Consider the following 16,733-nt stretch of genomic DNA (forward strand, 5'->3'; position numbering starts at 1 on the left):
ATATGGTAAAATTGCACAAGTCTGCCATTTTAAATGCTTCGGTGAAACTATACAGTCCTCAGGATTAAACCGAATTGCCAATGAACAAAGAATCACCAAGCTCCAGAAGGCCTACAAGGTAACATGGACACATTACAACAAGAAGTGCATTTCGACAGATGCAAAATTAAGGCACTATACAACAGTGATTCTTCCAATAGCAATCTAAGCAGCTGAAACAATGGTGATTAATGGTCATTCAAAAATTAAGGAAATAGAAAAGCAGGAATGAAAAATTCTCAGGAAGATTAATGGTCCAATCAACAAAAATGGCATTTGGATGAAGAGACCACAAAACGAACTCTATAGAAAGATCATCATAGTAACAGATGAAGTCAGAAAGTGCTGAGCCAAATTTTATACACACATCTACAGGATGGAAGACTCCAGAACAGCAAAGAAATTATTCAATATTATAACAAGGAGTAAATGTGGCACAGAATGGCTGAAAGAAGTCCAGAGGGATCTACAGCAGTTCAACATAAAAAATCTGGAAGATCGCACCGAATGCCAGCATAAAATCACAAGTGTGAAGTTTGGGGAAAGATCATCGTGTCAGCCTGGTAAAAAATGGACAGAGGAACGGAAGAAGGTGCATTCTGAGAGGATGAGGAGGTTTTGGGAAGCAAGAAGAAAAACATCTGAGTGAGTGTGTGAATTGCATTTGCATGAATGTGTGGTGTGTGCATATGTTGTCTAATACAGAAGAATGCATTCTGGCCGAAAGTTTACTTGTTTAGCAGTCTTTTTTGTTGTGCCTGTCTGCAACTCAACATATCCACTACATGGTGACTAGCAATCTCTGCTTTTAATAATATTCTCATTATACCATCCTACATATTCCACTGGTTAAATCAGGGATTAATTGTGCTATTTAAAGAGAGAGAGAGAGAGAGAGAGAGAGAGAGAGAGAGAGAGAGAGAGAGAGAGAGAGAGAGAGAGCTATGGAAAGGATAGAAAGCTAGCTACTCACCATATAGATGAGGTGTTGGATCACAGACAAGCACAATGAATCAGAATGCTAGGAATTCTGTGCACATTCAAACATGCACAATTCACACACACAAACCCACTGCTGTCTGCAGCTGCACGGCCCAACTGCAATTGTCTCTGTGGTGAGTAGCAATCTAGCTGGGGTAGGTATTAGGAGTATGGAAGAGTCATGGAGGAAAGAGGGGAAGGGATAGCAGTGTGAGGGTGGGGGGAGTTGCTAGAGCTGCCTGTGAGAGCAAGCTGTGAGATGGTGAGGACACGATAGGGCTGCTAGGTGCACCACTGTGAGGTTGTGCTGCAGGGGGTGGGGGAGGGGGAAGAGGAAATACAAGAAGCAGAGAAGGGGACAGGACTACTAGCCATTTCATAATGATTGACCCACAACTTTGAGCTCATTGTAACATCGCGTGATGAACATCGATGTGTTGTACGTTACCAAAATTGTGGAAATGTCTCCTTTTTATTTGTTGTATGGATATTACATTATAATTGAAAAGGAGGCTGCATATGCAGTAATATTTAAGAGAAAGCATACTTTTTCAACCATTTTTTGGCGAGTGTTGAATTTGGGGAGTCATTGAAGTCAGACTGTAACTAGGAGAAAAATTTCCTTTGCACAGTTTAAAGATACAGTCCTATTCAACTTCCAGACAAATTGTCATTGCTTTCCAATTACTAGTTTTGTCCTAATAATTGTGGCCATAGATTGCTGCAATATACCTAACAGTGATGAATGCTAACAAGACGAAAAGTAATTGCAAGCTCTGTTGTTGCCTTTCGTGGCTGTTATGTTTTTATGCATGTAAATCTACATACAGTACTAATATCACATCTTTAATTTATTTGCTTTTGCGTTTCTATGTGCCGCACGCTCACGTGTGCTATGTTGCCAGACCTCTGAACAGCATTTCCACTTCATTGTTAATTGTTGCAGTGCTTACATAGCTGCTTCCTGTCAGACAGAAAACAATCGTAACCCTATTCGTTGTTGTGTAATCATGTGAGACAGTGCTTGTAAAGTAATTAGTTGCCTTGAACTTGTGTGAAACCACACATCGTTTACAGAGTCGTGAAAAGTCTATAGTGATCAGTGTACGTGCTTGCTTTGAGACTGAAAAAGAACAGGGTGCAAACATTTCCATATCACAGACAGTAAAGAAAACTTCTGAATGTCTCGGCATTAGTGGAAGTACAGTGAATATAGAGAAACTTCATGTTTTGTATGACCAAAAATGAGCTCTGGCAGGTGACAGAAGTTTGTATGGATGAGTTTGTAAAGGGAGTCATAAGATGAAAAATCCACAACTACTATGTTGCAAAGCAGCTTCCATCAGTGGCAGCCATGTTGGAAAAGTTAAAGACTGAAGTGGAAGATTTTCCTGGTATGAGTGAAACAACCCTTTGGCATCCTATTTGGAAATTGGGCTTTAGACATAAAAAGTTCACCAAAAAACCTGTGCTGTTGGAAAATAACCAAGTAGCAGAAAAAAAACACAAGTTATTGTGGGAAATATGACACTTTTGCAACACTGGATGGACTATTTACAACACTGATGACAGTTGGTGTAATGCAAGTCATTCCAGTAAGTTTGGTTGACACGAAAAAAAGATGCCTTATGTGTCAGAAAATTATCATAGGAGAAGTATTCAGGAGTGGAATGGCTGGCAAGGAGGAATTCAAACACCATCCAGTTCTGGCAAAAAGGATTATAAGATGTCACATTGGAGATGAAGATGGGCCCGTGCAAAAAGCAGGCTATGTTTTATTGGGCAAAAACGAGGAACAGATTACCATTCTGAAATGGATCCAGATACCACAAACAGGGGTTTACGAGTGTTCTTGAAACATTATAAAAAAGATCTGTGATTGTTTTCAATCAGGCTCCAAATTACATGATGATAACTCCAGTATTGTGAAATCCATCTAAAAAATGGAGAAATGATTCTATTATTGAATGGATGGATAGAAATAATGTAGAGCATCCATCTAATGCCACATCATATGAGGAATTTACTAAAGCTTGCCTACTGGAACACACAATATTATGAGAAGGGAAGTTGCTACTCACCATATAGCAGAAAGCTGAGTTGCAGATAGGCACAATAAAAGTTTTCACACTTAAAGCTTTCGGCCAATGGCCTTTGTCAACACTACACACACACACACACACACACACATGCATGCATGCACGCGTGCTCCTGCGCACAAACACAACTCACACACATGACTGCAATTTCAAGCAAATGAAACCACACTGCAAGCAGCAGCACCAGTGCATGATGGGAGTGGCATCTGGAAGTGCTGCAGATTAGACTGTGGGCAGGGGAGAGGGGGGGGGGGGGGGGGGAAGTAGCGGTAAAGGAGACAAATAAAAAGCCTGAGTGTGGTGGTGGAATGATAGCTGTGTAATGCTGTAATGGGAGCAGGGAAGGGGCTGGATGGTTGAGGACAGTGACTAACGAAGGTTGAGGCCAGGAGGGTTACAGGAACGTATGATGTATTGCACGGAAAGTTCCCATGTGTGCAATTCAGAAAAGCTGGTGTTGGTGGGAAGGATCCATATGGCACAGGCTGTGAAGTAGTCATTGAAATGAAGGATATCATGTCTGGCAGTATGTTCAGCAACAGGGTGGTCCACTTGTTTCTTGGCCAAAGTTTGTCAGTGGCCATTCATGTGGTTAGATGGTCTGACAGCTTGTTGGTTGTCATGCCAACATAAATGCAGCACAATGGTTGCAGCTTAGCTTATAGACGACATGACTGGTATCACAGGTAGCCCTGCCTTGATGGGATAGGTGATGTCAGTAACCGGATTGGAGTAGGTGGTGGTGGGAGGATGTATGGGACAGGTCCTGCATCTGGGTCTATTACAGGGATATGAGCCATGAGGTAAGGGATTGGGAGCAGGAATTGTGTAAGGATGGATGAGTATACAGAAAAGTCTGCTTATCCCTAGCCAGATCCCAGTCCCACATACTGTTCCTGTGTTGTTGCTTGTCTCATGGAATCCCCATCATGGCCTTACCATCAAATTACCCATCTCTGGCTGCCACCCCTCCTTCAACAATAACCTCTAACTGTTCAAATTCTGCCAATCCTTAGCCTTCACCAACATAGTCCTACAAAACCACATCAACCAAGCCCAAACCTTTTTACAGGACCTTCTCTCCATCTGCAAAATTCTCCTGTTCTGCAATCCCAAATTCCTGGAACCCATAACACACATTGAAAATCTTGCCCTGCAGGAACTTGAGCAACATGCATAACGCCACTTCACAAAGTTCTCCATCCTGCTCACTTCCTACTCCCACGTTGGAGTGTTACTGTCCACCGCCTCTACAACAACCTCCAAACCTCCCCCACATCCTCTCATAGCTGACAAACCCTGTCTCATAGAACCACAACACTTACCCCACCCTCCAAAACTCCTCCCACCACAACACAGAATCTAAACAGACCCGCAACACAGTCATGAATCTTTCCTCCAGAAGCCTTATCTCCACAGAAATATCAGTCCTTTCCAAAGGCCTCACCTTCTGCCCCACTCCCAAATTCAATCATGCAGGACTTGTTAAAGACCTTCTCTTGGTCTCTACAGTGGAAACACATTTTTGCCACCAACCCTACCAATCAGACTCAACCAAAGACCAATACTGAACCTTGCGTAACTCAGTACACCCCTCCATCAAATTGTGATCCACCCCCACTGCTCCTAAATCACCCTGTGTTAACTTTACAAAGTTTCTGAACCTCAAACCTTGCCTCACCGTCATTCCCCAAATCCCTCAACATACAGACTAACCTTACATCCACAGCAGAAAGAACTGCAGTGCACCATCTAAAAACTGATCCTGAAATTATAAACCTACCTGTGGGCAAAGGCTCCACCACTGTTGTTTTGAACCGTAAGAATTACCTGGTGGAAAGACTCCGCCAACTGTCAGATACTTCCAACTACAAACCTCGCCACACTGACCCCATTCCAGTAATCCGCCAGGATCTCCAGTCACTACTCAAATCCTTAGGCCATCCCAGAACCTCTCCCCAGAGTACCTTCTACATGCTTCCTAAAGTTCATAAACCTAACCACCCAGGATGTCCCATTGTGGCCGGTTACCATGCCCCCACTGAGAGAATCTCTGCTCTCATACACCAACACCTTCAACCTATCACCCGGAACCTACCCTCCTATATAAAAGATACCAACCATTTCCTCCACAGACTCTCCACAGTTCCTCCCCGTTTACCACATGGTGCCCTGCTCATCCCTTTCCCAACAACTGATGGATTCCAAACAACCTCCTTTCTAGTCGCCATGACCAACTATACCCTCACCCACAATTACTTCTCATTTGAACGTATTACCTACAAACAAATCTGGATTACGGATATGGGCACCTCCATGGCACCATCCTATGCGAACCTATTCATGGGCCATATAAAAGAATCCTTCCTAATCACCCAGAATCCTAAACCCCTCACCTGGTTCAGATTCAATGATGACATCTTTTCTATATGGACAGAAGGTGAGGACACCCTATCCACATTCCTCCAGAACCTGAACAACTTCTTCCCCATTTGCTTCACCAGGTCCTACTCAACCTCACAAGCCACATTCCTAGATGTTGACCTCCACCTAGAAGATGGGTTCATCAGTACCTCTGTCCATATCACACCTACTAATCACCAGCAATACCTCCATTTCAACAGCTGCCACCCATTCCATACCAAGAAGTCCCTTCTGTACAGCCTACCAAACCATGGTTGTTGCATCTGCAGTGACGAGCAGTCCCTCTCGAAATATGCCAAGGGTCTCACTGAAGGATTCACTGACCATAATTATCCACCCAACCTTGTACAAAAACAAATCTCCCACGCCTTACCTTTCCAGTCTCTCACCACCTTCCAAAGATAAACTGTCTGGCCAAAGAGGAGCATTCCCCTCGTCCAGGACTGGAGCAACTGAATTACATTCTCTGCCAGGGTTTCTATTACCTCTCGTCGTGCCCTGAAATGAGAAATGTCCTGCCCACTATCCTTCCCACACCTTCCACAGTGGTATTCTGCTGTCCACTGAACCTACATAATATACTCGTTCATCCTTACACAACCTTTTCCCCCCAACCCTTACCTCATGGCTCATACCTCTTTAATAGACTAGATGCAAGACCTGTCCCATACTTCCTCCCACCACCTATTCCAATCCAGTCACTAACATCACCTATCCCATCAAAGGCAGGGCTACCTGTGATACCAGTCATGTCGTCTATACGCTAAGCTGCAACCATTGTGCTGCAATTTATGTAGGCATGATAACCAACAAGCTGTCTGTCGGCATGGTATGGTTGGAATCATTTCAGATTAATGTGATCGATAGTAACAGTATTTAGAGAGAGGTTTGTATGTTATGATCATAACACATGTCTGTACCAATGATGTGTGTCACTTTGGATCAGAAGAGATTCTCTCTGGTTTCGAGCAGCTAACGGAATTGGTAATGGCTGCCAGACTTGCTTGCAAGATGAAAGCAGAGCTGACCATTTGCAGAACAGTTGACATGACCAACTGCAGACCACTGGTACAGAGCCAAGTGGAGGATCTGAATTAGAGGCTCAGACAGTTCTACAACTGTGTAGGCTGCAGTATGTTAGCGGCAAGAAACAATCATTGCCTTCTCTGGGTGATAACTATCGACAACTGTACTACCAAAGCAGAGTTACTAAACACAGCCTTCTGATGCGGCTTGTAGTGAAATTGCATGCTTATTGAATTTCGTCTGAGTTATGTGACTGGATTTGTGATTTCCTGTCAGAGAGGTCACAGTCTGTAGTAATTGACCGAAAATCGTTGAGTAAAACAGAAGTAATTTCTGGCATTACCCAAGGTAGTGTTACAGACCATTTGCTGTTCCTTATCTATATAAATGATCTGGGAGACAATCTGAGCAGCCGTCTTAGGTTTTTTGCAGATGACGCGGTCATTTATCAACTAATAAAGTCATCAGAAGATCAAAACAAATTGCAAAATGATTTAAAAAAGGTATCTGAATGGTTCGAAAATTGGCAGTTGACCCTAAATAATGAAAAGTGTTAGGCCATCCACATGAGTGCAAAAGGAATCTGTTAAACTTCACTTACACGATATATTAGTCAAATCTAAAGGCTGTCAATTCAACTAAATACCTAGGATTTACAATTACGAACAACTTAAATTGGAAGGGACAAACAGAAAATATTGTGAGGAAGGCTAACCAAATACTGCATTTTATTGGTAGGGCACTTAGAAAATGTAACAGACCTACTAAGGAGACTGCCTACAATACGCTTGTCCGTCCTCTTCATTGCGACAGAATCTTCTCACGAAATTCCTATCATCAACTTTCTCCTCCGAATGCGAAAATATTTTGCTGACACTGACCTACGAATGGAGAAACGATCACCACGATAAAATAAGGGAAATCAGAGCTTGTATGAAAAGATATAGGTGTTCATTTTTTCCGTGCGCTATATTGGAATAATAGATTGGAATTATAGAGAATTCTGAAGGTGGTTCAATGAACCCTCTGCCAGGCACTGAAATGTGATTTGCAGAGTATCCATGTAGATATAGATGTATATAATTGTTCTGACTGTTGACTCCAGTAGATCAAACTCCTTTGCCAATTCAAAAATTTTAATTTTTGCGTCACTGAAGTCTTTGATAATGTCAAGTTTACATCTCGAAGGCAATGATTTCTTTTCTTGTTTGATGCAGATGAATCACTTCTGCTTTGTGTCAATGACATAGTTAGAATCTATTAATCAAGTCAACTCTGTGAATAAAATGGTTCCACACAAAACATGTCCAAACTTGTCATAAGCGGAACACTGTATGGGCGACGTGTGGGACAGAGCTGTGCAGCACACAAACAGACAAATTGCATAATTCTGGATTTGCATAAAACAGGGTACTGTAAGCTGGGGTATAATGAAGGAATTTCTTGGTGTGGAATGGGTGGCAACTGCCAAAGTGGAGTTATCATTGCCGGTTGATAGGTTTGATGTGGAAGTCCTGATGTAGCCAACTCTGAGGTGAAGGTTGACATTAAGGAAAGTGGCTTGTCGTGCTGAGGAGGACCAGGTGAAGGGAATGGAGAAGAAGGTGTTGAGGTTCTGGAGGAATGGGGATAGGGTGTCATCACCCTCAGTCCAAATCATACAGTTGTCATCACTGAATCTGAACCCGATGCTAGGTTTAGGAATTTGGATGACTGGAAAGAATTCCATTACATGGTTTATGAACACGTTAGCGTAGATGGCATACAGGTGCCCATAGCTGTGCACGGATTTGTCTGTAGGGAGTAAAAATAATTGCGGTGAAGATACAGATGGTCATGGTGACTAGGAAGGAGGGTGTGGAAATGTTTTGATGAATCACTGTGGAGTCTACAGAACCTTCTTTGACTACAATTATGCTTTATCTTGTAGTAAACACTGAAGCAAAAGAGAATCATATTTGTGATCAACTGAATAGTAAACTGGATTTGTGCAACAGAATGAAAGTTTAAGGAGTGTCAAGTGAATTTATCCAAAGACTAGCTTATTTGGAACTGCTGACAGACTCCAGCCAGTTTTGTGTTGTAGTTCCCATACAAAATACTACTTTGTGTAAGTCTCTCTGGAATGTCAAAGATAACATAATGGTCATAATTAAGTATTTGCAAATCTGAGGCACAATGTGGCCATTACACTATCTCTCATCATTTTGAATGGACAGTTATTTTTTTATAATATTATTTGTTATTACCTTCAGCGACGTGAAGTTTCCACATATTATTAAAGAATAGCGCGCTCTTGTCACTGCAACATTGAGACGTTCAGTATTGGTCAAGAAACCAACTCCATCAGTCCTTGTACATGAGATGATAACAATGTCACGTTCCAGTCCCTGGGAACTGTCTATCGTGTACACGTCAATCAGATTCATCTCAGATATTGGGCTGGAAGTAAAGTAACACACTGAAAACTGTACTGTGAAATGTAAAATACTAACATAAATCACAGAAGATAAATTGAATACGCTAATAGAAAACTATCACATTATTCAGACAGGACTCTTCTGTGTACAGTGTATCATGGACTTTTCAAATCACACTTACAGTATGGAGTGACTGTGTGGGGAAAACAAGTGTTCTTTTTTTTAAAAAAAAAAAAAAAAAAAAAAAAAAAAAAAAAAAAAAAAAAAAAACGGCAATTAGAAGCATTTTAAGAAGAAAGACCTCTGAAACGTGCAGAAACTGTTTCAAGAAGTTAGGTATCTTAACTTTTTCATCGTTGTATATATGCAAACTAATAATGTACATCACATAAGGTAGTGAGGACTGGATTACAAATGCTAGTGTACACACCCACAATACAAGAAGGAAGAATGAAGTATGGAGCATACCCCACCGACTGGCAATGCTAGAAAAAGGACCCCAGTACTCTGGTATTAAACTACTAAGAAGTATGCCTAAAAACCTGCAAGATAGTGTACTTGACAATGACTTTCCAAAGAAAATTTAAAGACTATCTCGTTGAAAAAGAGTTTTACAGTGTTGCAGAATACTTATGCAACTAAATTTGTACATGTTGTTATTCACTATCAATGATGTAAAAATGTAAGTTAAAGGTGTAGAAAAATAAGTGATAATGAATGTTAATACTTTGGCATGTCCTATATTACATGTACATTTATGTGTACACAATGTAATCTTATAGAATCAAATAAAAATTCAATTCAATTCAATTCGACTTGGTGGAATTTAAATAATGGCAGGAGTAAAGGTATAACTCCCTATATAGCTGTGGCATTGGTTGAGAAATAGGCACATAAATGAGACTGGGGTGAAAAAAGTAAAAACCTGATCAATATTTTCATTCTTGTAATTTCGTAGACTTTCCCGGCGATTTGATGACATCTCGTGGAAATCGGGTTTTCTGCCGGATATCAGCGTCTTCCAAACACGATATTTCGACGTCATTACTTGCCGTCTTCATCAGGTGTTCCCTGAGACTGGCTGCTTGCTGGACAGGGTCGCATATTTATGCCTGCCCGGTGCCTGGTGTTCTGTTTGCCGTTCCCTAGTCGGATAGCGCGACTAGAGGGCGCGGACCGACTAGGGAACACCAGGCACCGGGCAGGCATAAATATGCGACCCGGTCCAGCAAGCAGCCAGTCTCAGGGAACACCTGATGAAGACGTCAAGTAATGACGTCGAAATATCGTGTTTGGAAGACGCTGATATCCGGCAGAAAACCCGATTTCCACGAGATGTCATTTTCATTCTTGTTTATTTGCCTATTAACTGCTAACTGTCTCCACTGTACTGTGGTAATATGTACTGAGAGACATTCCACATTCTGTCATTCTCAACTTACTGAATTATCAGTGGTATTATGCTATTTGTTTAGGTAATGAGGTTATTGGGTGTTTATTGGTTGTGTTAGTTACATGTACGATATGTAATTTTCCACTGTATACTGTAATGAGATGGAATGTATCAGTTTACAGAATATTAACATAATTTTTATTTAAATGTACTTGCATGCTGATCATTTACAGACTAGTTCACATAACACAAAACAATATTTAGATTAACAACACAAGTAAACATGTAACACTTTTACACTAAATAAGCTACAAATCTCTAAGCAAAACAATGTCAATGGACTAGGAGTTGCCCAGAAAGAACTTCCTCAGATTAATTTCAAATTTAGCTTTGTTATCTATCAGGCATTTAATATAATTGGGTAAATGACCACAGATTTGGGTAGCAGAATTATTCATCCACTTTCTGAGCTTATGTCAGTTTTAATGGAGAGTAATGAAGGAAATTTTTCTTGTAATATTGTTGTTATGGGTGCCATCACTACTTCTGAACTCTTAATATTGTTGTTATGAGTGCCATCACTACTTCTGAACTCTAATTGGTTACTTACAAGAATTAAATGTACGGTGATACTGTAATTAAATGATCCAACTCCTTAAACAGTTGTCTACAATATGATTGAGGGTTAGCACCACATACTATTGTTATAGCATGCTTTTGTACAATGTTCCTTTCTTAAGATGATTTGCCCCTCAATACAATTCTGCATGACATTACTCACTGAACATAAGCAAAGTATATACTCATTTGTTTCTTTCTCAAGCTTGTTATAACACAAGGTGCAAAAACGGCTGCGCAGAGTTTTTTAGGATGCTGTAAAAGGCATTTTTGTTACATTTTAAATCATCGGCCATAATACACTCTAAAATGTTGAAGATTTTGTCTTGTTTATTAACTCCCTTCCACATTTCAAATGTATCACCAGTGCTGGACCCTTTGATGAGAGAAATGAATGTGCTGCCTTTAATTCGATTTAAGAGAGGGACCATTTACAGAAAATCAGTTAATAGTCCTGCTAAACAAATTTTTATGATCTCCGTTGATGTATGTTATTGGGACTGATTATTATACTTACCCATCTGCAAATAGAACTAATTCTGAGTGATGTTTATTAAGTGGAAGATGATTAACATATACTAGAAAGAAGATCTTGTAGAATTCCATTAATAATGATTCCCCCACGAGAAATGAACCCTGTCTTCAGTTGATAGATTACATTTGCTTGCATTCTTGCAACTTGTTCCGAAAGCTTGATCCATGTGTCAGGAATAACTGTTGCAATAGCACTTTTTCTAAAGTTGGATAGATCAGCTGGTATCAGAGGCACATACACTTGATTGCGTCAGATCGTGTGTGAACGTGGAGGTCATGCTTACAATGTTGTGTCAACCAGCCCCTTGCAGCCAATACACCGGTAGGATACAACTTCGTTTAACCAGTCACGCACTGAGTTATGCCAGTGAGGTGACGCAACTCTTGCTGCCAAATAAAGATGTGTTGTTCAGCTTCTTCCCATTGAGGCACAGGCCACAGCTGTAGCACATCAAGATACGAAACATCAGTTACAGTTGATTCACCAAAAAAGAAAGGCCCATAAACCTTCTGTGAGCGTATTTTTTGGGGCTAAGTGTGAAAGACTCACACTTGTTCAACATGTTTTTCAGTCACTTTTTGTCATTCCATACTCTTCCCACTGCGCACAAGTATACTAACAAAACTGTTTGAGTTTCTCTTTCATTTGGTGTACTATTTACAAGTGTAAGTTGAACGTAATACATGCTACAACACCTTAAATCCAGTATGCTCAATTTGAAACACCTGTATTTATCTGATTCGAATTATGAAAGGGGTCTAGAATGTGAACTGTTGAATCTTCCTGCAAAATGCAAGTTGACGTCTGATTCTGTTACAACTCTTATGTCTTCCATCCTCTGGAACTGATTTAGGAGGCAGTAATAAGCCTAGTAATGGCAAGGAAAGAAGCGAAATTACCATAAAGAAGTAGAAGAGATTTTACAGGTAAATATACTACCAACTAATGAAGAAACAATTAGCAGAGGAAACATTAACTACGAAAACAGAAAATGATGTAAATATGAATATGCCTGTTTATGTCAAACAATAGAAATTAGACAAAAAGAAAAAAACTGAAGCAAAGGAATATAGTTTTACATGTCCATCTCTCCCAGTTTACTTTGTACTGTTTACTTAAAATAAAATATTTTCAAAAAATGGTTATGGTTCTTTTGTTGTCTACGACAAGTGGTTATGAAAGGGCACCTACATCTACATCTGCATCTGTACTCTGAAAACCACCATGTTGAGTATAGCAGAGGATATGTCCCACTTTATCTGTTATTAGGGTGTCTTACTGTTGCTATCATGTGTGGAGGACAGGAAAAATGTTTGCCTTAATGCCTCTGAGCGAGCTGTAATTAATCTAATCTTATCCTCATGATGCCTATGAGCGATATGCAAGAGTTTGTAGTATATTCCAAGATCCATCATTTAATGTCAGTTCTTGAAACAAAATGAAAACTAATAATATACAGTTGAATGAAAATTTGCACACTATCTGCAAATCAAAGGAGGTAGCTAATACATTTAACATTTATTTTGTAAATGTAGCAGAAAAACTTATTGAGCAAATGGTCACCCATAAAAATTCCTCACAAATAACATCAAAAATTGAACAGGTACCAAACACAATATTTCACATACCAACTAATACACCAGAAGTACAGCAAGAAATCAAGGTTCTCAAATCAAAACATTCATCAGGAATAGAAAACATACCAGATTTTGTTGTAAGAAACTGTGTAGACTTCATTTCTGAACCACTGATGTATCTTGTAAACCTGTCCACAACTGGCAGCATTTCAGTATTTTTAAAAATTGCTAAAGTTAAACCACTACACAAAAAAGGTAGTCAGGAAGAGGTGTCAAACTATAGACCAGTTTCTCTACTGTCTATGTTTTCTAAAAGTCTAGAGTAACTCTTTTAAAAAAGACTGTTAAATTTCATAAATAAATATAATATACTAACGGCATCACAACATGGTTTTAGGAGAAATCGAGTATACTGAAACAGCAATCTTTTTTTTTTTAATTATTTATGAAACTCTAAAGGCCCTACATAGGCAGCAACAGTCAGAAGTGTTCGATACCATCAATTATGATAAATTACTAGGTACGATTCAGAACTAGGGTATTAGGGGAGCAGTGCATAACTGGATTAAATCATACCTCCATGAAACAAAACAGCTCATGGAGATAAAACATGAAGTAAACAGGAGTCAAAACTCATCAGTCAGATTTATTAGTGGTCAAACATGGAGATCCCCATGGTTCCATATTGGGTCAAATTCTGTTCTTACTATATGTAAATGATTTACATATAAACAGTAAAAACAGTAAGTGATATCAATTTGCAGACGACACAAGCATCTTAATTACAGGAAGTAGCATGGAAAACTTTGTAAAATGACACTAAGACCACCACAGAGAATATAGTACAGTACTTTGACGCAAACAGTTTGATTACAAATCTAGAAAAACTGTTGCAATGGATATTTTCACCACCCAGAATATGACACCAGATAATCCTCCTGCAGGAATAAGTGGACAAAAAATTGAAAAAACAGGGAGTACGAAATTTCTCTGTATATGTATTCAACAAAACATGAAATGGGTACATAAGTGGTATATGTGACCAAAAAATTGAGCAAAACATGTTTTATAATGAGCGTAATAAGAAACCGTATGTCACATGAAAATTTCAGCACCATATATTTTGCTTATGTTCGTTCAATATTGAAATATGGTGTAGTGTTTTGGGGAAATTATGGAGCTAGTCAGAAATAATTTAGTTTGAAGAGAAAGATTATTAGATTAATGGAAGGGTTAGATCAAAGATCATCATGCAACCCACTATTTAGGAAAAATAAAATACTATGACTTCCATGTATTTATATACTTGAAAAATGTAATTATTATAAAAGAAAAACTAAACAGTGGCAGCCCGAGCATCACCCTTAATGAATTTGTACATAGCTACTACACAAGACAAATAAATGATGCACATGTACAACAGACAAACACAGTGCTTTTATAAAAAAGCACACTCCACCCTGGCATCAAATAATAATGGACTTAAACAAGTTCATATGAACTGTGAAGGATTACTTGGTTGAGCATTGCTTCTTTACAGTGAGGAAATACCTACAAAACAAAACTGTCTCACCGATTAAGACCGTTTTTATAAAATGTGTAGAGTACAAAAATATTGTATAATTTTATCTTTTGTTAAAAATGATGTCTGAAAAAAAGAAAAAAAAAGCAAGGAATGTGTATTGTAATTAATGAATGTCTAATACACTTTGTACACTGTACAGTTCTAGATTCACGGGATAATTAAATTAAAAAAAAAAAAATCCATTTCAAATTCCTTCAAAGTGTTACCCCAGGTATTTGTATGAGTTGGCCGATTCCAACAGTGACTCACTGACATTATGATAATAGGATTCCACTTTTTCTTTCTTTCTGTGAAATGCAAAATTTTACATTTTTGTACATTTAATTCAAGTTGCCAACCACTACACCACTTTGAAAGCGTAGTACAAGCCGACTGAATGTTTATGCAGCTTCTTTCAGACAATACTTCACTATAGATAAGTACACCATTTGCAAAAAGCCTGATTTTACTTTTAATATAGAAAACAAACAGCAAGGGTCCCAACACACTTCCTTGAGGCACACTTGAAGTTACTTCTGTATCTGACGGTGACTCTACACCCAAGATAATATTCTGTCGTCTCCCTACCAAAAAGTCTTCCATCCAGTCACAAATTTCACTTGATACCTCATATAATTGGGCTTTTGACAATAAGCGTGGGTATGGTACTGAATCAAATGCTTTTCAGAAATCAAGAAATACTGCATCTACCCGACTACCTTGATTCAGGGCTTTCAGTATGTTATGTGAAAAAAGTGTGAGTTGAGTTTCATCTGATCGACGTTTTCGGAATCCAAGCTGACTGGCATTGAGGAGGTCATTCTGTTCAAGATACCTCGTTATGTCTGAGCTCACAATACGTTCTAAGATTCTACAACAAATCAATGTCAAGGATACTGGACATTAGTTTGTGGATCATTTCTACTACTTCTCTTGTAGACGAATGTGACTTTTGCTTTTCTTCAAGATCCGGGCATGACTATTTGTTCGAGGGATCTACAATAGATTATAGTCAGAAGAGGGCCTAATGCAGCTCCAAATTCAGTACAGAATCTGATAGGGATTCCATTGGCCACTGCAGCTTTATTCAAATTTTAACGGTTTCAGCCTTTTCTCAACATGGCTGACACCAACACTTTCCTTTTATCTTTTCAGTGGTACAAGGATTAAATTGGGGAAATCCTGTAGGGTTTCCATTGTAAAGGAACATTTGAAAATGGAGTTAAGCATTTCAGCTGTTGCTTTGCTATTCAGTTCCTGTCCCATTCGCTAGTGACTGGACACTAACTGTGGTGCCACTAACAGCCTTTACATACTACCAGGATTTCTTCGGGTTTTGTGAAATATTATTTGACAATATTCCACCAAGGTAGTCATTGAAGGCATCATGCACTGCTCCCTTGACAGCCATGTGTGTTTCATTCAGCATCTCTGTACCAATGGCCTTCTACTTTATTTTACACCTACTACGCAGTAATCTCGGTTTCTTTAGAAGTGTATACCATGGGCCCTATATGAACTGTTCTACTGGATACATATCTATCCAGCGCATGGTCAATTATTCTTTTCAACTTGAGCCATAGTTCCTCTACATGTTCTTGCCCTGTGTTGAAAGTTTCAAGTTCCTCAATGAGATATGACAGTACTGATTTTTATTTATCTGGCTTACTGAACATTTATATCTTTCTGCTTGTTTTAGTTGTCCTTTGTACTTTAGTAATCATTGTTGCCACAACCACATCATGGTCAATGATACCAGTTTCCATGTGGACATCCTCAGAGATGTCAGGTCTATTTGTTGCCATTAGGTCTAATTTATTTTGATCATGATTGGGGTTTCTATGTAGTTTTCAGAAAAGGCATTTAGTAATGTTTCACAGGATGTATCATTATGTATGCCACTGACAAGACTATATTTTTCCAATTAATTGTTTGATGATTAAAGTCTCCAACAATGATTACAGTATGACTGGGTAACTTACATAAAAATGAACTAAGTTTTTCTCTGAAGTTGTCGGTAACATCAGGAGAAGAGGCTGGTGGGCAGTACAAGGATC

The 16,733-nt window shown here is 39.2% G+C and overlaps 1 protein-coding gene across 2 annotated transcripts in view; it reads right to left on the reverse strand.

Annotated features, from left to right (window-relative positions):
* The window catches only part of LOC126354906 (probable helicase senataxin), a 264,286-nt gene that overhangs the window by 10,543 nt on the left and 237,010 nt on the right, over positions 1 to 16,733 (reverse strand). For both annotated transcript variants that reach the window (XM_050004975.1, XM_050004976.1), the window contains one exon: positions 8,819 to 9,011. In XM_050004975.1, the coding sequence (XP_049860932.1) occupies positions 8,819 to 9,011 (193 nt within the window). The remainder of the gene's footprint in view (positions 1 to 8,818; positions 9,012 to 16,733) is intronic.

Source organism: Schistocerca gregaria, chromosome 3 (assembly GCF_023897955.1).
Source record: "Schistocerca gregaria isolate iqSchGreg1 chromosome 3, iqSchGreg1.2, whole genome shotgun sequence".
Classification (NCBI taxonomy): Eukaryota; Metazoa; Arthropoda; class Insecta; order Orthoptera; family Acrididae; genus Schistocerca; species Schistocerca gregaria.